A 24715-nucleotide genomic window follows, 5' to 3' on the forward strand; every position below is an offset into this window, starting at 1 on the left:
TAAAGTTAAGAAATAGTTTTAAGAACCGGCCTATTCTATTATGGCGCGTTACGGCATACACACTATAACATTTACGTTGACCATGCGCTGACCCATTCTCTAGCTGACAATGCGCATAAATCACAATTTAGCACAAATCAACTCACACTTAATCGTATTGCACACATTTCGAGTGTCAATTTAGCGTAAACTTCGATAAGATTGCCCCAGTTTGCGTTGGTCTAACCTATGTATATGGCACGCCGCGCCTGCCTACAAGCCTACCAGGCTGCTTGATCAACAGCTAAGCTGTTGGCGGCAAACGACGCTGATATCATAACTTGTGCAATGCAATTTGATTACAGGTACATACTTGTATTGACGCAATTACACATGTAATTCAACTTTGTTTATTATACATTTTAAGTTTTATTTATTTGTTTTTTAATATGTGTGCATACTTTCTGATATACATATTTTACTCGCAGTACTTTCGATACAAAATACTACAAAAACACTTGTCTCTCCTCACGTGCAGGGTTGGCACTTAATTAGTAGTGCACAAAATTTATGTTATTCATAAATTTAAATGCAGCACGCGGGCAACTGTATAGGCTGTACAATAGCAACAACAACGACATAATAAGTAAAAAAAATTGTTGTCACCCGCAAAATCCGTAAAATCAAGTTCAACACCAAATCATATATTATAGTAGTAATGAACAACACAATCACACATGCATACACAAAATATGATTGATTGTTTACAAATAAACCTGTATATAATTCATATTTGCATACGCTAAGGCTTGCAGTTTAAATGCCGACGATTTGTACGAGGATTTGCATTGGCTTTAGCGCTTCTTTTGCTATTCAAATTTGACAGCATGCCTTGTAAGCGCAGGTGAGTATGAGTCGATAACGCACATACTATATGAAAATAATCGATCGATTATTAATGCTTGAACAACAATAGAGTGTTTACATGCACAATGTTACAAACACGTATTTGTAGCAAAGCAGGCAATTTTTTGTTAGTTCGTGTGTTTGCATGTAGGTTTGCTGGTGAGTTTGGGCTTAAAAACTTAAAAACCCCCACCACCACAATATACATTTATTAGTTAGTGACAAATTTTATTATGACGTTGGCATTTGGCATAGTGCCGAAAGCGTGACCTTCGTCGGGGCGTTAACTCGGTTTGGGAAAGGCATAAATAAAAACGCTGTTTGCATAACAATTGAGCCGAGGATGCATAAATACTTTTTATAAGCCAATAAAGAGGAAGTATCAATGAGAGTGGCTACCAAAAGAAGTAGTAAATACTAATATCTGCTATGCGTTATTTAAGTACGTAAATACTAAATGTCAAAAAAATCGAAACGGCGGAGAGAGAATACGGAAGAATTATTTTTTAAAACTGTTTATACATATATAGTAAATTAATTTATTTTGATTTTGGATTTTCAATAAATAAAAAAAAAAAAACAAAAAAAGCGAAAACTTCGGTTTCATGGATAGCATAAAACGGTACGGATCTTTATTTTGATTTTCATCGTTCAGTTTGTATGGCAACTACATAAATGGGCCGATAGTGGTCCGATCTGAACAACATGTTTAGAGACTATAGCGTTGGTTTGACCAATAACTTCAATGTTAAATTTCGAAAAATGTCTTCTTAAAAATTGCAAAATTTCAAATCGATAGATTTTGTCTAATAATCATGAAAAGATAATTAATCGATTGTTTGAACTATTGTACTTTACAATTAACGACAATTAAACAGTTTTATTAAATATAACATGCCACATCAGCTGATTGTGTTTGATATTTTCGTTGCCAATATTTTACTCCTCTTAATTCTCCCAACGGTTTATTGCCAAGCACTACGAAAATAAGTTAATATTTTTAATATCAACAATGCAAATATTTTGACAAATCACATTTTAATAATGAATATATAACATAAGAGGTAATAATTAAGCCCTAATAAGTATGTGTGTAAGTGCTCGAGCAGGCTAATAATTGATGGGCATAGCGGTATTTATTTCAAATCAGCGTATTTATCAAAACAGTAATACAGTAAGCTAGCGGATTAGTTTTTGAAAATGTTACGTATATTGGCGAAGTTGCTAAGGAGAAAGTATAAATTTGGTTGGTGTATTTAAATAATATATAGAAAGAAGCAGAAAGCTCTTTGAACAAATTTTCGTTTGGCAATATACGTTCTGCCGCTATTAGATTAGCTTAGTGAGTTGTTTGTTCGATTCGCCACTCTGCAAATTTTAAGCGATGGATTTTAATGGGTTATTAACAGTTTTTGATGAGTATTTCCAAAAAGCTTTTTACAAAAATTACGCAGGAAAGGCTTTAAGCTCATTCTGGAGATTTTTCTCCAACTATCAAGATCCCACTGTTTCAGCTCTAAAAAGTCCAAAGAGACAAAAAACCGTTTTATTTGACTGAATTTTCGCCTAATCACTGCTAAAAACAAGAGGCATAAATAAGATTCATGGAATTCCTGATTTAACACATCATGGCAACAATTTAAGTTTCTTTGCTGCGTGTCAATTCCACTAATTTGACATGTTCTCTAAACTGCTTTGACAAGTTGGTATTAAAATGTTCGTTATGTTTGCGATAACATTGAATCTAAACTGTCGCACTTCGTACCATCATTTGACATGTTATTATCTGCTTAGGTTTGTGATGGTATGAGGTGTGGGTATCACCGAGGCGACGCGTAGTTTTTGCTACTTTTGGCGTCAGTAAAGCTAATCATAAATTCTTTTAATTTAATTTTGAAAACATCATGGCACAGTCGTTGCTTAAGTCCCTTTGAAGTGATAAAGTGTGGCATTCTAAAGGCAGGAATACAAAGAAATACTTTAATAATGTGTAGAGGGTATTGGAATTTTAAACAAAATATTTAGTGGGTCAGTTCAGAATCCTTGGCCTGATATACAAGTATGTACATCTGGGTCCGTTCCGGTCACCCGACTGTGCTGTGACTGTTGCCGAGTACACAATCCTTGACCGGGTATCCGGGTTCGGATCGATTACGTAAACCCGACTGTCGTGGAAATGGGTTGTCAATTGTCTTTGGAACAGCTTGATTTACACGGAAGTCTTATGGCTTTTAAAGTTATGGTATCAATTTTTAGTGCAAGTCCTTGATAAAGACAGTTCCGCATCCTTTGAGAACAGTCTAATGTTCAAGTTTGAGCGGAATTAGAGAAGACAAACATAAATATATAGGATCTTTTTAACTCGTTTCACGAAAAGTGCATGATTGGAGCGGACTTCTTCATATACGAGTACTACATTGGAATATTGGAGGTTAAACAACCTCCTCTTCTACTAGACTCAATGGGTGATCTAAAATTAAGCAACCTGTCTCTGGACACATGCAAAATAGAACCTAATTATCAGACTAAGCAAAAAAATAAGAATAAACGAAAAGATGGTATTCCAAATGGCATTAAAACCACCTAAAAAATTTAATCCTGAGAACAGCTGATCGAATTGCAAAATAATATTCTCAAAATTAATAAATCTGGTTTACATTACTCATTACTTAAGTGCTAATTACAAATTCGGTTAATGCAATTTTAACATTTTATTAATTACATTATGATTACAAGGTGTTGATATTATTAATGAGTGATTTTTTATTGTTATTGAGCTGGCAAAAGCTAACAGCGTTTCGGTACAAAAACAGGGAACGAATGATAAGCGAAAACCGGAATCGGCTTAAATGCAGGGAGAAGACATTCGTCACACTTGTAAAATTAAATCAGCTGCTTTTCTAATTCGGTGCTTTGAGGTATTCTTTTTTTTAATTACTTTCAGACGAAATGCAGATCAAGCATATTTACGGCGGTGAAGCTTTTCTCATATATTTGCATATATATAACGTCTTAAGTGAATTTAAATCGTTTATTTTTCCAAGTCAGACACATTATAAGCTTAAGAGTTCGGTTAACAGGTATTTATGCGTATTTATTATTACACTCGCCAGTCACTATAACATTAATTCCATAAATAAATCCCCCACTCATTGGAATCAAGCTCTTCAGCTGATCTGCATATATCAGATATACTATAAGTAAGCCGTCTGCCGGGAGGAATGTACGGTAATCATATTCTTTACTTCTTGAACACTTTTTTGACGCTATAGAACTGCAATGAAGTCCAGTTTCTAGATAAGTAGTTAGAGTTAGACCACATTACGCCCGCAGGAACCGTCAGTACGAGAAGTTTTTCAGGGAACTACGTCAGGGAGGCTCGCGAATTACGTCAGGGAAGCATTGCGAAATGGAATTCAGAGTTGATCAGGAGACTGATCACAGCAAAATTATCTAGACGGAATGAGTTGAATGGGTAGAATGGAAGACCTGGAAGTTTTTCTAACAACCGAAGATCGGCGACAGTTTTCTAAACACATTTCTGGCATTAGGCGTCTGAATCCATGTATGTATATAGAATGACTAGATGCTCATAATGAATTGTAGTCAGAGCTCGGTTATTACCTAAAATATGTTTAATGAAAAAGAAGCGCCTAAGAACCAATTTGATCAAGACTAAAGCTTAGTAGAACGAGGGTAGCTATTAAATCAAATAGATTAGAGGCGAAAATTATGTTGTAGCGGCAAAAAATATTCCTGCAGGAAGTGAGTAGGAATGAGTTGACATTCCATGCCTGGGTCCATTCAGGTTACATAGAGCCGACTAACGAAAAACTGTTCTTCCTCTCTCGTTAGATTATAAATTCGAAGTTAGTTAAATTCTGGTTAACTTAACCAAGACTTCTTCTTTCGGTAAAGAAACTTTTTATACCCTGAACAGGGTATATTAAGTTTGCCACGAAGTTTGTAACATCCAGTAGGAAGCGTTGGAGACCCTATAAAGTATATATGTATGTATGTACATATGTATATGTATAAATGATCAGTATGTTGAGCTGAGTCGATTTAGCCATGTCCGTCTGTCTGTCTGTCCGTCTGTATATATACAAACTAGTCCCTCAGTTTTTAAGATATCGTTTTGAAATTTTGCAAACGTGGTTTTCTCTTCAAGAAGTTGCTCATTTGTCGGAAGTGCCGATATGGGACCACTATAACATATAGCTGCCATAAAAACTGAACGATCGGAATTAAGTTCTTGTATGGAAAACTTTCACATTTGACAACGTATCTGCACAAAAGTTGGCACATTTTTTATTTTTGTTATTTTCTAAGGGAACAATGTAATCTCCGAAGAAATTGTTCAGATCGGTTAACTATAGCAAATAGCTGCCATACAAACTGAACACATACATAGTTACTAAAAGAAATGCACCTGTGAAGGGTAGATTAGCTTCGGTGCAGCCGAAGTTAACGTTTTTTCTTGTTTTACTGACAGTTTGGCTGCTAACCAGGCATTGAGAAAACGGTCCTTTGACTCATAACGACTAACCTCACTTTTAATTATCAGCTTAGAATAAGAAAACCATGAGTTCAGCGCCTCAATTAGTTAAGCAGATTATTAATTTAGTTTCTGTGAGCTAATTTAATAATTCGATTTAATAATAATTTATATTGTTAACGCGCGTCACGCATGTCACGTACCTTCAAATGATTTTTTGCACATTTTTTTTATTATAAATTAAATAATTAATTAATTTGTAGTAAATACTCAACCTACAGTGATAACAAAATGTCAATGCACCAACTGCTGCACTGCTGCTGATCCTGCGCGTCCGCGTTACTTAAAATCGTTCTGCGTTGCCAACAATTTGACAAGACAGTATGGTTTCGTTTAAAATAATGTTAATAATGCACTTAATTTAAATGAAGTGTTAACGGCACAAAATGGTATTTTTATTATTATTTAATTGCACGCTTGTATAACATTTAGGTAGCATTTAAAAAATCGCAAGGCGTTAACGGCTTGTAAAACAAATTGTTTTGCGCTTCTCTTATTTTTATTTTTATTTATTTATTTTTTTGTTTTTGTTTTTCTTTAAAAGGTATTTATGCTGCGCTTGTGACTTTACTTGTGCAAGAAATTTATATGCCGCCGAAAGCGATTTATTTAAACGTTTTCTTATATTATTTATTATCAAACAAATTCAACATTTGTAATGCCAATATTTGTACATTTGTATGTATGTATGCTCGTATGCACTTAGACTTGTTACTTTCACGCCTTGACACACGATTTAGCACCGATAAAGCCACACCACCCGCCGCGTCTGATTGACTTACTGGCCGTCAAATTTACAGAAGTGTGTTTGTATGTAAATACAAGCATTCAACACACAGATTGATCGAGTTTCGAGTGCGTATGGACAGACAGATCAACACCAGGCGACGTTTACAGCTTTGTAATGAGCTGCTGCTCAGGCCGTAATGCGATTTTTTTTTTTAAGTAATTTAAATACTTTTTTAAATTTTATTATTTAATGAATTCAGTTCGTATTTTTCGTAAAACTCAGACGCGTGTGTACGCGTTGAGTCGCGTTTACGTATTAGTTGCGCGTAAGCTTGGCGCTGTAAATTTACGTATTTAATTTATGATATTGTTTTTTCCTTTTGTTATTATTCTTTTTAGTTAAAACTGTAACACTGCAAACCGGCATACGCTCACCGGCACGTCCATAATATGACTGACCGCTTGCCAGTGTGCACCGCTAACGTTAAATGAAAATTTCCTTTTTGCACAAAATCGAAAAAATTAAAAAAAAACAAAAAAAAATTTATAATAAGTAGCGAAAAACGCGTTCACAACACAGATTGCTGAACCGAGTTTTCTTGACGCGCCTTTGCTGTGTTGTGACTGCTAACGCCGTTGCTCATACTGACTGCTGCTCCTAAGCGTTTACTGCTGATGTTGCTGTTGCTGATATTGGCACGACTGTGATTTGTTGCTGTTGCTGCTGCTCGATTTTCATTTTCACACCAACCACCACTGAGCTTTGCTACCGCTCTATATAGGCGCGCATGTGGTAGTGTTTGGCTTTTTGTTGTTATTATTGCATATTTGTTACACAGCATTAGGGGAAGCAGCGTTGGCGATCACAATCGCGATCGCACGGCTACACACTCAAGTGAATAATGCAGACGCAGCACACAAGCGCAGAAGTGAGCAGCGCGCGTAGGTGTCACAATAATGCTTTCGCACACACACCTAAAAAGCGGCGCACACACACTTTGTGTAGTTTAAGTCGAGCGCCGAGCGCTATTGTTTAATGGCACACATACATACATACATAGCCACATATACACAAAAAATGGATCAACGCGCGGTTGTGCAGGCAGCAGTTGGATGTAGGGATAGACATTCGGAGCGCTTTGAAGGCGCTGCAAGACGCGCTTTTGAAGATTTCGAAATCACAGCAGCAGAAATGCGCGTCGCTGAGAAAAGCTGGAGCGATAGCGTTAATTTTGTTGTGATATTTTTCAGGCCTTTATTATAATTTATTTAATTCTATATGCTTTATAAATCAAATTCACTTTCACAACACAAAAAGTTCACAAAAAATATATTAAGCGCGTACATCGCTGACGAGCAGCTTTGTATCACCCCCATCAGCCATACGCCGGCGCTTTATTGTTGCACATCTATAGACAAATTAACAGGTAGTTATTTACTTAGATTAGTGAGCGACTGTGTGTGTGTGTGTGAGTATGCAGTGGTGACAAGTATTCTGGTGTCGTCTTCAATTTCAATTTTTAACTTTTAATTTATTGCACGCCATAAAATACGTTGTCTCACACACGCATATACATACATACATTTATATTAGAATTAAAGCGCTCCCCGAAAATTCGTTGCCCATATAAATACGCTTGTCGAATTCAGCGTTGCTCGTGCACTCACGCATACGCAACACCAACACAATTACAACACATTGAGCGAAAAAGCGCTTTTCGCGATCGGCGTATACAAACACGAATAAAATTTGCTACTAGATTTATGTATATGTATGCACACACGTATGTATATATCTACAAATCGCTTAGTTTGTCATACTAAAGCTAAATAAAATAAATAAAGCTTGTAAAAAATAACATATTTTTGCAATGTATAGATAAATTTTAGTTAAACAAGTAGTAAGTAACGTTTAGCTTTCTTGTTTAGGTCTTATTATACTGCTCTCGAGCGCAAATATGCTTAGACAGGCATTAATCGGAGCAGTTACGTACTCCTTACATTTTTTCCTACATTCCTAATGATGTGCAAATAGCGGTAACGCTTTAAAAAGCTTATTAAAAACCGGTAACTCGCTATTGAGTTAATTTCAAATGCAAAATTAGCACAAGTACAAATATATACATATAAAAAAATATATAAAAAGTTTCAAATTATTTTTGGAAAGGATCTGGAGCATTAATTTTATATGCGCTTTTCTATGTGATCGCTTATTTTTAACTTACTAACTGAATTTTTATAGTTTTAATACATAATGTGTGGCAAAGTGTCTGTTGTTAAAAATATGGATTACCGATATATACTTACCGATTTTCCATTCTGTGCTGCTTCCAATAATTTTTTTGGTCCAAATTTTTCAATGTCATTCTTCACAAAGGATGTTCGCGTACAATTTCCTTGACTTTCCTTGACTTTTTATAGCACAATTTACATTCGATTTTATAACACAATTAACATACTGATATTCACACTAAACTCATAACACGTTTTAAACATAAATATTTGCACATTTAACGGCTAGTTATAGGCAATTAAATCACTTTTATTAAATCTTAGTTTCAACTGTTGACAAACTGAAGTTGACGTTAGGTAACGGAAATGCTTGTTGTGAAGTTTGTTTACATTAGAATGTTAGGCTGTTCCTTGTTGTAATAATGACGGCGGTGAATTTCGCAAAGGTTTAATCATGCTTGTTAGTAGCGTATTTTATAGTTTCGCTGATAAATAAATAAAATTGTTTGTATTTATAAATGTAACACCGATTACTCTAATTTTTGCACTCTATAGGTAGTATACACTCAAACACGACGTTGTGAAAGGCGTACATATTGTATTTTTGTAAATAAGAGGAAATTATGACAATAAATGATTTGTTGACGCTAAAATATACATACTACTTCAGGCTGCAGCGAAGCAAAAACAACAACAAAGCAAAAAGAGATGAACTCAAGTTACACCAATACTAGTAAATTATTGTTCAAACGCATACATATGTAGCATGAGCACACACTTATGAAATGGCAAGCTGTAGGAGGTAGCGAATTTGCAAATAAGCAACACAAACAAACAGTAGCAATGAATTAAATGTATTATCACCTTAACGATGCGTCTGCTGCTGGCCTCAGAGGCTGCAGAGCACACAATGTGCTTACAGGTTGAAAATTAGCCGGCGCATTTTTAGTTTGATTTACGCAAAAATTTAGAGTTTTCGTCCAAAGTGAAAATGTGTTTGAAACTAAGAAAAGGAGATATTTAAACATTTGTGCGTGTGTAAAGCAGAAATTGAAAATATTGTTAAATAAAAAAGTCATAAAAATAAAATTAAAAGTACATAGTATATAAAAAATATATATAAAAATATATAAAAAAAAATATAAAAAATAATTAATAAAATAATAAAAACATTATAAAAGATATGTACAAAAAATACATAAAGTTAAATTGCATGCATTTTGTAGCGGAAAGCGTCATTCTAACCAACTTTAGCCAAAAAAAATACAGGCAAACATATGTACATAATTTATTACATTCATATAATAAATTTAAATGAAGAAGAAATGTATCATCACTTTCAGCTAACCAACTGCGCCAATAAAATTGATAATTGACTTTAGATAAACATTTGAGGGCGCAGCTAAGGAGTTGGTTATTTTACAAACATATGTATGTATGTATGCACATTGAAATCTATGAGCATAAAAAAGTCCAGAGATATCAACATAAGCAACTGGGCTTCAAGGGCACCTGTGACGTATGCGTGTGCCGTAGGAGTGCTAGACTAGCCCTTGCAGACATAAAATACGGGTGTACGACAATTGACATATTTAACATGCATAGAGAACATACCCAAAATACGATGTTATAAAAAAATTGTCAAACTTAACGAAATTGTCTAACTTATAATTGATTTGTGTTGTTTATATTTTTTATAATTAAATGTCAATTTTTTAATTAATATTCACTGTCAAAATTTCGCATTTTATTTGCATTAGAGTTGTGCAATATTTAAATTGATTTTAATGGATGACTACCGATCAATCAGATAGCGAAAAAAATGTTATTACAAGCACTTATGTGTCTGTTTTAATTTCCCTCAAGACCTAGAAATTAAGTACTCACTTAAGGCATTCATAGACAGGTTAACAAGTGCGTGCGTAGGTATTCAAATTAATGCGTAATTTGCATGTAAATTTCCGCCGACAAAGATTTTTATTACAGATTAGTAATTGCTATTAATTAATTGTTACTAAATTTTTAAGTTGCGCACTAAATGCAAAAAGGAAGTGCCTTATGATTTATGTGTTAGTTGTTGACAACCTTTTTTAAATATTTTAAACGAAAGAAAATTGTGATTTTTTAAAGATTTACTTGAAAAAGTAACGTTGTCTGATAATAATTAATATTTAAATTAGTTATAATTGATATAAGAATTTTTTAGTTTAATTTTGATCAATAAATTTAAATGTACATACATATATACAAATCATTTAGCAGTCATTTTTACTATCTTATATATTTATTTATAAAATTTATTATTATATAAGAATTAATAATTAAAAGTTTAAATTTATTATTTTAGTTTATTATATATTGTATTTAATTTTAGTATTAAATAATTATTTGCTTGTTACTTTTTTAATTTATATTTGAAATATATTTTAAGTCATAAATCGCACATCTGAACATACCATAACCACTAAAAGCGCCCATACACGAGCACACAAGTGCGTTCGATCGGTATGTGTGCGCTTGCGGTTTATCGTGTATGGGCTTGTTCGCGTACCGATCCATGTTCGCGAAAATGTTTGATTTTTTACGATCGGTGCGCGAACATGTTTATCGTGTATGGCGTTGTCGGCGCACAAACTCTCATTTTTCTCGTGTCGCCGAACAGTGAAGATCGCGGACAATGGCAAGTGTTAAGGGGAGAGCCTGCTTTCGAGGCTTCAAAAAATCGATTTTTTGAATATATATTTGAACATCTTTCACAAATTTTTTGGATACGAAATCTTTGATATTCTGTCTTTGGGAAGCAATTACCCGATGCATCTCGCATGTACATTTTTCGGACGGCGGGCAAACAAAAAATTTCAAAGAGATTAATATTTTTTATTAATTTATCTTCTAGTTAAACTAAGAAAATTCCAAAAAAATGTGTAAAATTTAAAATTTTATTAAAAATTGAATAAATAGTGGCTTCTGATCAAAAGAATTTTACTTTATGCTGTTTAAAAATATGTTAAAACTTGACTTTTCTTAATATTTTTTTAGTTTAAATATAAGATAATTTTATGTCAATGATAATAAACTTTGCCCTAATTCCATACGACTTTTAGTTTTTTTCCTATCCTGCCCGTCAATTAAGAATAATCGTAAAAATTAAAAACCGAGAAATCACGCTTCAAAGTTTTCGCTTTTTGCCTAAACGCTCATACATATATCATGTAAGAAAAATAAAAGTTGGAATAACTTATTAACGAAATACAATGAAATAGATAAAAATGCTACATTAGAAATAAATTCCAAGAAATGTTCCGCTTGCCTGTCGCATATGTTAACTCTGTGAAGAACGAACGCAAAATGGATTTGTGTGTCGTGTATGGGCAAACGAATTCATACCGATCGAACGCACTTGTGTGCTCGTGTATGGGCACTATAATCGATAGATATGGTGTCACTATAAACTTTGATTGTTATTTATCAATCAAAACAAAATAATATTATATACATACATATGTATATGCATTTAATTTATTACTTTTATAAATCAAAATAAAATGTAAGCTTCTAAATTGTTAAAGTGGTTAAATTTAACAGGTTGAAATACATAAAATTTCTAAACTTCAAACAACACATTAAACTGTGTCTTTAATGAAAAAATAATTTTAATAATTTTGTAAATTTTTTACCCAAGCTCGCGCCCACTAATTATAAACAGTTAACATATTTTATTCATAGCCCATTTAAACTAATTTTTAACTTTCAGAAACTTGCAACAAAAAACCCATCTGACAAGCTATTCACGACTCTTAGGTAGTTATATAAATGCATCATGCTTGTTAATAACTTAAGCAAACAGGCAATGAAACCTAAAATCATTTAAGTAACTTTGCTTATTTTTTTCGATGACCCGCCTTATCGTTTTACATATGTATATGTATAAGCACATTAATTAAAAATTAACAGACAATATTACTAAATGGATGTTTTTGAAGTATTATGAATGAGGTAGTACACGACAGACGCAGGAAACATGGTCTTGTAATTCATTATAAAATGTTGGCAGGGGAGAAAGTTTAGACACATACTATGTATGTATATATGATGAAATATTCATATATGCAAGTAATTTAGAAAATTCTAAGTAAATGTACATATAATATTAATAAATCACTTAGTGATAAGCAATCACAACTTATTTGCAACAAACTTGCAAGTATGTATGTATATAAATATAGTGATTTAAAAAATAAAAATTATGAAATTACGTCGTTTTTAATAACACAGTTAATTGTGAACTTTTCCAAACTTATCAGGGAGCAGCGTATAAAGCAAATATATATGTACATATTTAGTATTTCATAGGAAAATTACAAATTTGCACCTTTCATTTTCATATGCACACATTCTTGTACATACATATGTATATGCAATAACTCATTGTTTACAAATATTGATAATGAAAAGGAAATTAGGTTGATTTATGGAAATAAATAATAAACGCAAAGCTTAAAACTAAATGTCATACAGGTAAGTAAGTATATCGTCGTTTTTCTAGAATATTTCGCGGCAGCGCATTTTTAGTTGTTTGTCAACAAAGGGATAATTTTATATTTTTTTGAAAAACTTTGTTGCGTGTGCAAACTAAGCCTATATTCCTCCATTGGTTTCTGTGTTCACGCCCAAACTGCACAAATATGCCTTTAAACACAATTGTTCGGCATTATTTAAAATGTGATTTTGCAAGGCTTTCGCTTGGTCCCGACTACAAAAACAAGTACATAAGAAAAGACAAACAAGAAAGTGTTTTCACATATTATAAATTAGAATTAAAAAGGGTAAATTGGGTAAATTGATTGGCATTACTCACATATCGGGCAGCACATTATCATCGCTAACATTCAAATTTTCTGTGTAGAGGTATAGGTGTTTCAAAGCCATCAAACGATTGCCGCCGGTGATGGGTGGTATTTTTAAAAGGGCTTGTTGTAGAAATTGTAAAACGCGCAAGACTACAGTAACACAGAGCAAGGTGGGTGTATGTTCGGCTGGAAGCTGATCAATGAAGGACTTTTGTGCAGAAATAACGGACTAAAAACGAGAGTAAAAGGAGGGGATCAATAATTGCGATCCTAAACATATGTTTCCATAGGAAACTGTGATATTTTTAGGCAGGCTTCAATTCACATTTGTACATAAAACTTTTAGTTTTCTACGCTACAGTTACTCAGGTAGATTTTTAAGGTTATATAGTTTTTAATATTTCAATAGTTTTGATTATATTAATGTGATATTTTTAAGCATACTTAAGTTCATATTAACACCAACAACCTATCAAGTCGGCTACAAACTCTACTACAAACTAATGCATCCCTACAAAAAAACTGTATCAGTAATTTTAAAGGGGTCATATCCACTTTTGAATTTCAAAAAATCGATTTTGCTTAAATATCGAATAAATGCATATATTTCAGATTCTTCTTCGAGAAGTTAAGTTGACCGCGCAAATGTTGTAGTTTCGTAGATATGAACGCATTTGAAAGAATTTTTTAATTCAGTGAAGCTTGCTCCCAAAATATTAAACGCGTTTTTCTACTTCAGAACCGAAGGGTAAAATTTTTCCGAAACGGCAGGACCCAACGGCATCAAATTTGCACACGAATTTCTTAGATCGATGGAATAAGATTTTTAACAATTTCGACATTTAAGTCACTCTAAAATGAAATTTTTTCGTTAAAAAAAAATTTTAGGCAGCATTTTAAAATTTTAAAGCAATCCAAATTTTCAGAGTGAATCAGCGATTATTAAAAAAAATCCACAATTTTTTTTTTTTTTAATTTGCAAGTGTATATAATCCCTTAAGAAACTCAAAATACTTCAACAGAAATGTATGGTAGGTTTATTGTATGATTTAACCGTTAGTCTTCTTGCTAGGAAATTGGTGATTCTAGGTTATGTTTCGACTTATTTTTTCGAAACATTTGCAACAACTTGAAATACAATATATATTATTTATCATTAACAAACATATATTTAGTTTTGTACTCCCAAATACCTAAAAGGTTAGAATTTTTTCTTCGACTCACCTGTATAACGTCTATTGTGAGCGGCGGCTTTTGATTGTACAAATTGTATATTAATACGGCAGAAATATGCGCAAATATTTTGGAATGGTGTTTTATTAAAGCTTGCATAAATGCAAATAGTTCATCCGCGAACTTATGTGTGGGCTACAAGGCAAAAGAAATTATTAAAAACACAAAAATTGATGTTACAATAATTTAAAACGAACAAGTGATAAGGTATTTTTATAACCTGAATAGGGTATATTAAATTTGTCACGAAGTTTGTAACACCTAGAAGAAAATGGTATGCGACCTGCAAAATATATACACAACACAATTCCTCACTTTTTGAGTTATCGATCTGCACACGTTCTTTTCTCCCCAAAAAGCTGCTAATTTGTCAGAACCACTGATATCGAAACGATTAAAATCAAGTTCTTGTATGGGAAACTTCTTTATTTGACGAGATATCTTTACAGAATTTGACAAGGATTATATTTTAAGGTAACACCTTAAGAAATTTCCTAGATCGGTCCATCGGATTATAGCACATAGCTGCCATACAAACTAAACGATCAAAATGAAGTTCTTGGAAAACTCTCTTATTTGACGAGATATCTTTAAGGAGTTTTCCATGGATTATAAGTAGACTACAATATCTGAAGAAATTTTTCAGATTGGAGCATTATAGCGTGCAGCTGGCATAATAATGGGACGACTAATATTAAGTTCTTGTATGATTTTTTTTTTTTATTTGATCAGATAACTTTACGAAATTTGGCAAGGATAATAGACTAAGGCAGAGCTATTATATCTATCGAACCACTATAACATATAGCTGGCATACTAACTGAATTTATATATTAAGATCTTCTTTTATTTGATTAGATATATTCACCAAATTTGGCAGGGATTATAGGCTAAGGCAGAGTTATAAAATCTGAAGAAGTTTTCCAGATCGCAGTTCTTTTATGGAAATTTTTTTTTTTGTGAAGTGCATTATAGCTTCAATGTAACGGAAGTCAACGTTTTTCCTAGTTAAATTTGAATTTTAAATGACCTGATTTCAAATTTAACCGCTACAATTTTCAAAAGGCTCATCCTTAATGTATGCAATGCATTTGAGGAAGAAATTAGCTGAAAAACACCAATACTCACCGCACCATAGCGCAAACATAACTTCCAAGCTACAGGCGATGGTAGTTCAATATCTTTCGTTGAGTGCAGCATCGTGAAACTGTTAAACATACTTCGCTGATAGCTAATAATATGCTTAGGATGAAACTGCGACTCCTCTTCACTGATAACTTGCAGTTTCGGCTTACGCTGCAAACAACTAGAGAGCAACGTTTCAACCAAGACATGATATGGTTGTAACCTAAGTGGCAGCTTGGGTATATCAGTGACTTCACGAAATGAGTAATATAGGTTAGTAAGGCAGAGAAAATACTATTGAATGAATGAAAATGTAAAATTAAAATATATTTTAATTTAAAAAGTTATATGTATTTTTATGTATGTATTTACCGTTTTCACACGATACATTTGAGCATTAGTTGTTGACTCTGCTTTGCTTAGAAATTTAACTAAATAATTTTCCAAGACGAGTATTTCACGCACAAGCCACATTTTTGAAGATCTTGTGAACTCTTTATTGTGTGACAACGTAATGCAGCCACTCACCAGCAAATCAATGGCATACACATCTAGTATTTATGAAAATTTTGAAAAATTCTTGTTTAAGTAGCAAGTGGCACTTACCAATAAAACTTTCTTTTTTATCAACAAACTTTTGTATTTGTTTAGTTTGGAGTAGGCGCACATGCAGCGTTTTCATAATGTGTTCCAACTGATCAAATACGTTATAGCCTACCTTCAATAAAACACCAATTTTTTGTATAACATAGCAGTAGTCATCCACTTGCTGCGCACTTGGTGACTGTTCGCATATATATTAAAAAAAAAATTAATGATAAATTTATAAATATTTTGGAAAATACCTACTTTTTCTGCACCAAGGCCTTGAAGCGCACGCTCTATAGCTACATATTGTCCATAGACGTGTAAACCGCATCCATCCAATTTATAGAAATTCGCTGTCTTTGCAATGGAGCGTGCAAAATGCACAAATGAAGCATACAAATAGAGATAGTGCACCTTTCTAGCACCCTTAAATATCGATATAAAGTAGTCTTCAAGGTTAGGTAGAAACTGGAAGCAAAAGCATTTATATTATTATATTTATTTTAGTTTTAATGCCACTATACTTGTTTTAATTCAGCTATATGCTCACACAGCATTTCCTGATCAGATATGCTATATATTTGCAGTAGTATGCCATTGACGCACTCGCTATTTGATTCTGCGAATAATGTAGGCAGCGTTTTGTATACGAAAATAAATTCATTTGCATAACGCTCACAATCTAAGAATTACAAGAAAAAAATATTTGCAGCCTAATTATTTAAAGTTTTTAAATCAAACATTATGCTTTTACCGTCATACTCCAACATTTTTTTGTACACCACAAGTATAAATTGTGCAACAAAATAATGCATGGTATCTGGCACGCTTCCAGCATCTTTCAACAACTTAAAATATATTTCTATTGACTGCATATAAGGAAAATAGGACCATAGAGCATTAACATAAGGCACCATCGATTCCATATTTGTCTGAAAGTAATAAAAAAAAAGGATATTTATTTAAATAAATAAATGTTTAACGTATTAGTACTCAGCACCTGTTCTTCCAAAAAAAACTCCAGTATATGCTTTAGTATATAGTCGTCAGTGCATGTCTTGTCACGTGCAATTTTAATGTACAATTCTGCTGCAGTTAATGAAATGCTTTCATCTTTATGCAATGCAAGTCGAAGTATTGCCTCCAGAAACGTCTGCGATAAACATTCTAAATCGAGTAAATGTCTACAATGCGCTCTCAATTATTAAAACATTCTTCGTAAAACAAAAAGTTTAAGATTTGCTTACGGCTTTAGTTTCTCCAAAAAGGTAAGTGTAGCCTTTAGCAAGCCCTTCGTCCTTTCCAATTTTAGAAATGTGTAGTAAACTTCCTGCATACCCTTTTCAATAAGAAAGCTTACAAGCTGACGATGGTTACTTACACTTTGCTGTGTTAAAAGTTTATCCAGCATACGTATGAGGCTTTTAAAAACACCACAATGTGTTGCTTTTTGGTGCTGTGCAAAGATGTTATACATTTTTTATTATTTAAAATGCTATGAACACAATGGCTTTATTACCCCCAATCTAAAAACAAGGCGATAGAACTGAAATGCGTCTTCATTAAAGCCACTGGATGATCCAAAATACTGCTCTATAACTTTACTTAAACCTTCAGCTATGTATGACTGACATTCCTCAAAACTGTAAAAATGAATGTTAACCTTAAATTACAAAATACATTATAAAACATACTATAAGCCATGTAAGGCGCTATTCAGCAGATATCTGCAGATTAAGTCTACCCCGGCAAAATCCATACCACATTTTTTTTTAATTTTGTGCACACCAAGAAAAAACTGGTAATCTGTAAAAACACTTCATTTGAAATATGTCCAACAATATATTAAAAAATATATTTACTAATTCGTGCAATTGGTTCTACGAGAAACTTCACTTGCATATCGGAGTCTTGTTTCTGCAAATCCATGCAGCAATTACACCAAATACCCAGTAATTCGAGATATAGCTGGAGTGCCTTCGATTCCACCGCTGTTGTTTGTATATTGCACACTGTTTTACTTAGCTGATTAAGAAAAAGCTCAAATCTGTTGAAAAATATAGAGTTACGATGAAATATATAGCGGCGGCAACCAGCTGCATCCCAGTCGAAATCTTTTCCCGTCTCACACTGCTGTGGAGTAATCTGGGTGTGCAAGCCAATCGCTTTGAACAGTTCATTAATAAAATCTGCTGCCGCCTCCAGGGAAAGCTCTCCTTGGGGCTCGGAACGAAGCAGCAACTGGTTCACACATCGCGATGCCACCACCTGCCGTATGTATTTTCACAATATAGTTCACACATTTGTTTCTTTGTAAAACAAAAGCTTACCTCTGGTGTAGTACCACAAGTAAGAGCGGCCACAAAATTCATATCAAATCCCTTATAACTTAAAAAAAAACCAATTGCTAATAGGCGGGAATAATAACAATAATTTTCGATAAAGTCGACAGAACAACCGTTACCTCTTATGGAAAGACTCAGAGTTGCAAAAATCGTGTACACTTCAATAAGTTGAATTCGATAAGTACTACAAAATAATCGATAAAGGTAGTAAATAACATACTAAATAAATAAAAAAAGTATTATCATAATACCTCTTAATAGTTATATTACTTTTCAATAATTTATATTTTGTTTGGGTTTTTTCGTTTTTGTGTTATTTTATAACTTTCATATAACTGACTTTTTAATCATTTCCGGTGTGTTCTTCCTCTTCCTTGTTTTCAAAAAAAAATAAATATTTATTGCATACGGCAGCGCTTCAAACAGCTAAACCAGCTGATCTTTGCTGACACGTTTATTGCATATCTGCTGGTTGTTGCTTTTTTCCCACAAACTTTCAGCTTATTTATAATTTTGGTTATTTCGCCAGTAGATGCAATAATAGCTAAATTGTATATAAATATAGTGAAATTAATTGTTGATACCAACCAATATATATTCAGTTGTTATTGGCCAACACCATGGAACCTGAGCAAGACGAAAACTGGTACCTCCGCCCACTCTGCGACCCGCGAACAACGTGAGTGCAATATTCATATTTTTTATCCTCTGTTAAGTGTGCAATTTAAATATTTTTTGTTTCAGTAATGCCCCTATCAAAGTTGCGCCTACCAAAGTTGCTGTGAAGACTGAATTGCAAGAATTGCGTCTATCGGAAGATTCACAAAAAATGACAATGGAGACACTGCGGGCGATACATGGCCCCGATTTTCGTCTTAATGACGCATCAGTTTACAGCGATCGGGGTAGTCATATGAAAAAAGCTTATTGGGAAGATCGTGGAACATTAGTTGTACATAGTGTCTCCAACTACTCAGCCGACAGTCAGAAAGCGGAAACTCCAGAGGACCGTTTGCGGCGTTTCGCTTTGTTAAAGTTGGAAAATTATGGCTTCGCGCCTTTGCATTGCGCAGAAGCTTTTGATCACTGCAATGGAGATACCGATGCTGCGTTGTTGTTGCTTTATCGTAAATATATGCGTGTACCAGCTACTCAAACAGATGACGAAGCTAACGAGTTCTTGAATAATGATATAAGTAAAGAAGATCTCTTGGAAATGCGTAACGACGAAAAGGCAGCTTTAGAATCTATTTATGATAAAGCTTTTGAGGAAAAGGAGAAAAATACGGTTTGGAGTTTGAAATTCAAAATAGATCATTTACTGATACATAGTCCGTCAGAGCGACGAAAACGTACTGGTATACCCGACCAAGCAGCGCAGCAGAAAGCGAAACCAACAGCCAATGGAAAGGCCCGCTGTCGTAATTTTGACAGCAATGGCACATGTCGGTTCGGCAACAAATGCCGTTTTGCACATATAGCACCTTTTGTAGAAGAAGGAGAGGGACAGCGGAAAAAACACGAAAGTAGGAATAAATGATTTTTTATAACATGGACGTGTTAAAAATTTTTGCCGCACTTTCAGATTTTCTCGATGGCAACGAAGAATACAATTGGTTTTTTCTTGAAATACGATTTCCACCCGATACTAAGTACCCATACGAAGCACCATTTATCTACCTCAAAACAACATGCCACGATCTACCACGTGATATATTGTTACTTGTAGCGCGCCGTTTATATTGTGAGGCACGCAGCATTTGCGCCGATGGCATGGGCTGTGTTTATAGCATTTGCGAAGCTATACAAAGCGAGGAGGCCTACTCACAACTGCCGAAAGGCGATGCCTATCCATTTCCTTCAGATGCCAAATCACTTTTCGCCAATGGTGGCGACGTTGAAACCACAACAAATGGCGGCGCGCCTGAAGTACTGCCAACACACTATGAACGAGGTCAGACGTCCCATGCCGAACAACAGCGTTCCACCAAACAAACCGAAAATGAAGATCGTGTGCTGCTGCGAAAATTTCTGCAAAGACAGGAAGACGAAAGATACCGTAAAATGATGTTGGGGCGTCGGAATTTGCCTGCTTTCGAGAAAATGCTTGAAATACTGGATTTAATAGAAAAGTCGCAGGTATTTTAAAATTTCTCTGAATAACGAACATAACTGTTAATAAACAAATTGTACCTTCAGGTCATTGTAATATCAGGCGAGACCGGCTGTGGAAAGTCCACACAAGTACCGCAATTCATACTCGACAATTGGCTATTTCATGCATCCAAACTCAAAGATTCCAGCAAAATACCACACGTGGAAGTAGTGTGCACGCAACCGCGACGCCTGTCAGCGATAGGTGTAGCAGAGCGTGTAGCCGATGAGCGCACCGAACGTGTGGGTCAAACGGTGGGCTACCAAATACGTCTAGAAAATAAAATTTCATCTACCACACGTCTAACTTTCTGCACCACCGGTATCCTCTTGCGACGTCTCACTGCCGATCCACTGCTTAGTACCGTTTCGCATGTTATTGTCGACGAGGTGCATGAAAGAAGTGAAGAATCCGATTTTCTACTTATGATACTAAAGGACCTGCTCAAAGAAAGACCTGAACTTAAAGTGATACTCATGTCAGCCACTCTAAATGCCAAATTGTTTTCGGAATATTTTGGTGGTGCACCAGTGTTGGATATACCTGGGCGCACATTCCACGTCGAGCAGTTATTTCTCGAAGATATTCTGGAAGTATGTGATTATGTAATGGAATGTGATTCGCAGTATTGTCGTAAAATTACCAAAAAGGAGGAGGAAGAGCTAATGCGTGAATTAGAATACTCGGATGTAAAGTCAGAAGCTGCCGAGCCTGCCAGGAGCATAAAAGATGACAAGCTCACGTTGGCGCAGATGTATGGGCGTTACAGTGGTAAGTGCTTATTTGAGATTGCTTAAATATAGGCATTTTTATGAGTTGATTTGTCTGTATATACTTCAACTTGTCCCTCAGTTTGTAAGATATCGCTCTGAACGATCAAAATCATGGCCTTATCTTCACGATCAACATAGGATAGCTGCCATACAAGCTGTTCGATCGAAATAAAATTCTTGTATGGATTTGTAAAGGCTATTATAGTTTAGCTGCAACCGAACTTAACGTGCCTTCTTGTATGTTTTCAAATATCTCATTATATTTTTTTCAAAGATTATTCGAAGAAAACTTGCAAAAGCATCTACCTAATGGAACCAATGAAAATCAATCCTGAATTAGTGGAGTCTGTGCTGAAATACATTGTGGAAGGGGAGCATAACTGGCCCAAGGAAGGCACCATATTGGTATTTCTACCGGGGCTGCAAGAAATACAAACCGTGCATGAAGCGCTGGGCGATAGCTCCCTCTTTGGAAACAGGTTACTATTATTTGTTCTATTTTTATGTTGCATACGCTCATTATTTCGTCTATTCTCTGCCACAGAAGCGGTAACTTCATCGTCATACCGCTACACTCATCGCTCTCCAGCGAAGAGCAATCGTCCATTTTCCGACCAGCACCGAAAGGTAAACGAAAAATCGTGCTTAGCACTAATATTGCCGAGACTTCGCTCACCATCGACGACTGCGTATTCGTTGTGGACTACGGTTTAATGAAAGAGAAGCGTTTCGATGCCAATCGTAACATGGAATCGCTGGAGTTAGTTTGGGTATCACGCGCCAATGCAATGCAACGCAAAGGACGTGCCGGCCGCGTCATGCCAGGTGTTTGCATACATCTCTACACGGGTCATCGTTTCCGGCACAACTTCCTAGCACAACCCGTGCCGGAGATACATCGTGTACCTTTGGAACAGCTGGTGTTGCGCATAAAAACCTTGCCTTGCTTCAGCACTAAAAATACGCTGGAGGTGTTGGGGCGTACACTGGAACCGCCTACCGAGGAAAATATACTTTCAGCTGTGCGCCGTTTACAGGATGTCGGCGCTTTAGATGAGACTCAAGACTTGACAGCGCTGGGTCATCACTTGTCGGCGCTGCCGGTTGATGTGCGCATCGGCAAACTCATGTTATATGGCGCCATCTTCCAGTGTTTGGATAGCGTGCTCACCATAGCGGCGTGTTTGAGTCACAAATCGCCCTTTGTGAGTCCTTTTAATAAACGCGCCGAGGCAGAGAAGCGCAAACGTGAATTTGCTATATGCAATAGTGACCACTTGACAATGCTATTAGCATACAAGGTGAGTGTGTTGAAATTTATTTGTTGTGGTATAACATATCTACTTTTAACTTGCAGAAATGGTTGGAAGTGTCACGTCGTAACTTCTACGCCAGCCGCAATTACGCAGATGAGCATTTTCTCTCACTGAAAACATTGGAAACCATTTCCGAGGTGAAATATCAATTCTTGGAATTGCTCGTCTCAATTGGTTTTGTGCCCATCAACATACCACGCAAGCGCAAAAACGCCAGCGATAATATACTCGACTTAACGGGTAATACAATATACTTTCAAATATATTTGCTAAAATATATCAAATTACCTATATTACACAGGTGCCGACTTGAACGTGAATGGTGACAATAATCGTCTGCTCATATCGCTGCTTTACGCCGCGCTTTATCCCAACATTGTTAAGGTGCTTACACCCGAACGCAGCTACATCTCGACTGTCGGCGGTGCAATGGCCAAAATGCATACGGCCAAAGATTTGCGCTTCAAAACACGCCAAGACGGCTTCGTCGCCATACATCCATCATCGGTGAACGCGATTGTGGGCAGCTTTCAATCGCCGTTTCTCATCTATCAGGAAAAAGTGAAAACGTCGCGTATATTCATACGTGAGTGCTCCATGTTGCCTCTGGTGCCGTTAGTATTGTTCGCTGGTAGTGATTTTAAAATCGAATTGCATGGCGGTGATTTTGTATTTCTGCTAGAAGAGGATTGGATTATACTTAAGGCGCATACGCATGAAACGGCGGAGATGATACAATGTTTGCGTTTGGAATTGTTAAAATTGTTGGAGGAAAAGATCAGCGATCCGTGTTTGAATTTGCTAAATCATGAAAATGGTCTGAAGATCATTAAAACAATTGTACATCTTATAACAAATAATAATTAAGTGAAAACATATACATCTGTGAGTGTGTGTATGCTTTAGATAATGTATGTGTATGTGTGAGTATATGTTGTAAACAAAATTGTGCGAAAACATTATGTCTATAAGGTGTGTGATACAATATTGTAGTTTTGTAAAACCATCTTTTCAGTTTTACATATTATTTTGAATAAAATATTTTAATATGCTAATTCGCATAGTGTTAGTAGCAAAATTTTGTGAAAGATAAAAAAGAGATTTTTTTGTTTAATATATAAACTATATAAAATAAAACTTTTTGTTTAAAACGGACAAAGCAGTGTAATTTGGAAAAATAAATTTTGCTAAAGGTATTTTAAAAGCTTAGCATATCTTTAGGCGAATTAGCTCTTTGGAATGGTAAACTATGTTGTTTAAGTAATTGAAATTTTATATAATTTATAAAAATGAAAATGTTTTTGTAGATTGGGATCAGTAATCACAATTTATCTAGTTTTAAAATTACTCCGCCGGTTTCGAAGTGAAAACGATTTATTAATTCAATTCTTTTTATATTGCTTATAATAAAAACGAATTTTGATAAAAAACGATATGATCTTTTATTTACTTGTGTATAAATAAGTGTTTCCAAAGCTTTAGAGCTAACGGTTAAGTATAACAGAATAAAAACGTAACTTTACAAAAGAAACGGAAACTGAACAGAAATGACCACAAATTTTACTATTACAAGTAATGAATTTGGTACAGTCGAAAAGAGAATAATACAACCAGATATACATATGTAAGTATGTTTTCTAATTTGACTCAATCAAATTTAATCAAATCTTTTAAGATTTTCTGCTTCTGTTGTTAATTCTGTTTCTATTTTATAATTTGACGCTGTCGAATTAGAGGCTTTTAGACTGCTTCTATCTTTTATTTTGTTTATGTTTTCAAAACAGTTCTCTAATTTGACCTTCCCGATATTATATTTATACATATATTATATATATATATGTATATTATATATTTATATATAATTTTCTGTTTCTGTTGCTAATTCTGTTTCTTTTTTCACAACTGTTTAATTATTATTTTTAATTA

The 24715-nt window shown here is 34.6% G+C and overlaps 3 protein-coding genes across 4 annotated transcripts in view; 1 reads left to right on the top strand and 2 right to left on the bottom strand.

The window, feature by feature from the left end:
* Positions 1-9404, bottom strand: part of LOC126758590 (open rectifier potassium channel protein 1) — a 38458-nt gene extending 29054 nt beyond the window's left edge. Inside the window, exons 1-2 of one of the 2 annotated variants that reach the window (XM_050472923.1) lie at positions 9269-9404; positions 8480-8889 (exon numbers count right to left, since the gene is read on the bottom strand). The gene's annotated coding sequence lies outside the window, so the exon portion shown is untranslated. Of the gene's footprint in view, positions 1-5662; positions 6877-8479; positions 8890-9268 lie in introns of those variants that run through there. The other variant, XM_050472922.1, reaches the window with a different exon arrangement.
* A 3244-nt stretch (positions 9405-12648) lies between these two features.
* Positions 12649-18627, bottom strand: LOC126758593 (uncharacterized). The gene is made up of 15 exons (XM_050472930.1): positions 18531-18627; positions 18063-18468; positions 17895-18006; positions 17720-17843; positions 17448-17656; positions 17201-17384; positions 16955-17132; positions 16725-16882; positions 16462-16668; positions 16219-16396; positions 15985-16163; positions 15616-15906; positions 14479-14622; positions 13263-13483; positions 12649-13157 (listed from the first exon to the last, which is right to left on the bottom strand). Exons 1-15 carry the CDS (start codon positions 18570-18572, stop codon positions 13043-13045), a joined length of 2748 nt encoding a protein of 915 aa, XP_050328887.1. The 5' UTR covers positions 18573-18627; the 3' UTR covers positions 12649-13042.
* Positions 18628-19002: 375 nt separating this feature from the next.
* Positions 19003-24170, top strand: LOC126758589 (putative ATP-dependent RNA helicase DHX57). The gene is made up of 8 exons (XM_050472921.1): positions 19003-19224; positions 19290-20071; positions 20131-20684; positions 20745-21471; positions 21748-21952; positions 22018-22774; positions 22831-23029; positions 23091-24170. The coding sequence occupies exons 1-8, from the start codon at positions 19166-19168 to the stop codon at positions 23654-23656; spliced, it is 3849 nt and encodes a 1282-aa protein (XP_050328878.1). The 5' UTR covers positions 19003-19165; the 3' UTR covers positions 23657-24170.
* The last annotated feature ends 545 nt before the right edge of the window (positions 24171-24715 follow it).

The sequence above is a fragment of the Bactrocera neohumeralis genome, chromosome 5, assembly GCF_024586455.1.
Source record: "Bactrocera neohumeralis isolate Rockhampton chromosome 5, APGP_CSIRO_Bneo_wtdbg2-racon-allhic-juicebox.fasta_v2, whole genome shotgun sequence".
Classification (NCBI taxonomy): Eukaryota; Metazoa; Arthropoda; class Insecta; order Diptera; family Tephritidae; genus Bactrocera; species Bactrocera neohumeralis.

Coding starts and splice junctions, on each gene's coding strand:
- LOC126758593 (XM_050472930.1), bottom strand. CDS start 18,572: ATGAATTTTGTGGCCGCTCTTACTTGTGGTACTACACCAGAG. Junction 16,669..16,724: donor ATATAGCTGAATTAAAACAA/GTATAGTGGCAT, acceptor TTTTGCTTCCAG/TTTCTACCTAACCTTGAAGA. Junction 16,164..16,218: donor TAAAAAAGAAAGTTTTATTG/GTAAGTGCCACT, acceptor CATAAATACTAG/ATGTGTATGCCATTGATTTG.
- LOC126758589 (XM_050472921.1), top strand. CDS start 19,166: ATGGAACCTGAGCAAGACGAAAACTGGTACCTCCGCCCACTCTGCGAC. Junction 22,775..22,830: donor CAATGCTATTAGCATACAAG/GTGAGTGTGTTG, acceptor TTTAACTTGCAG/AAATGGTTGGAAGTGTCACG. Junction 23,030..23,090: donor TAATATACTCGACTTAACGG/GTAATACAATAT, acceptor TATATTACACAG/GTGCCGACTTGAACGTGAAT.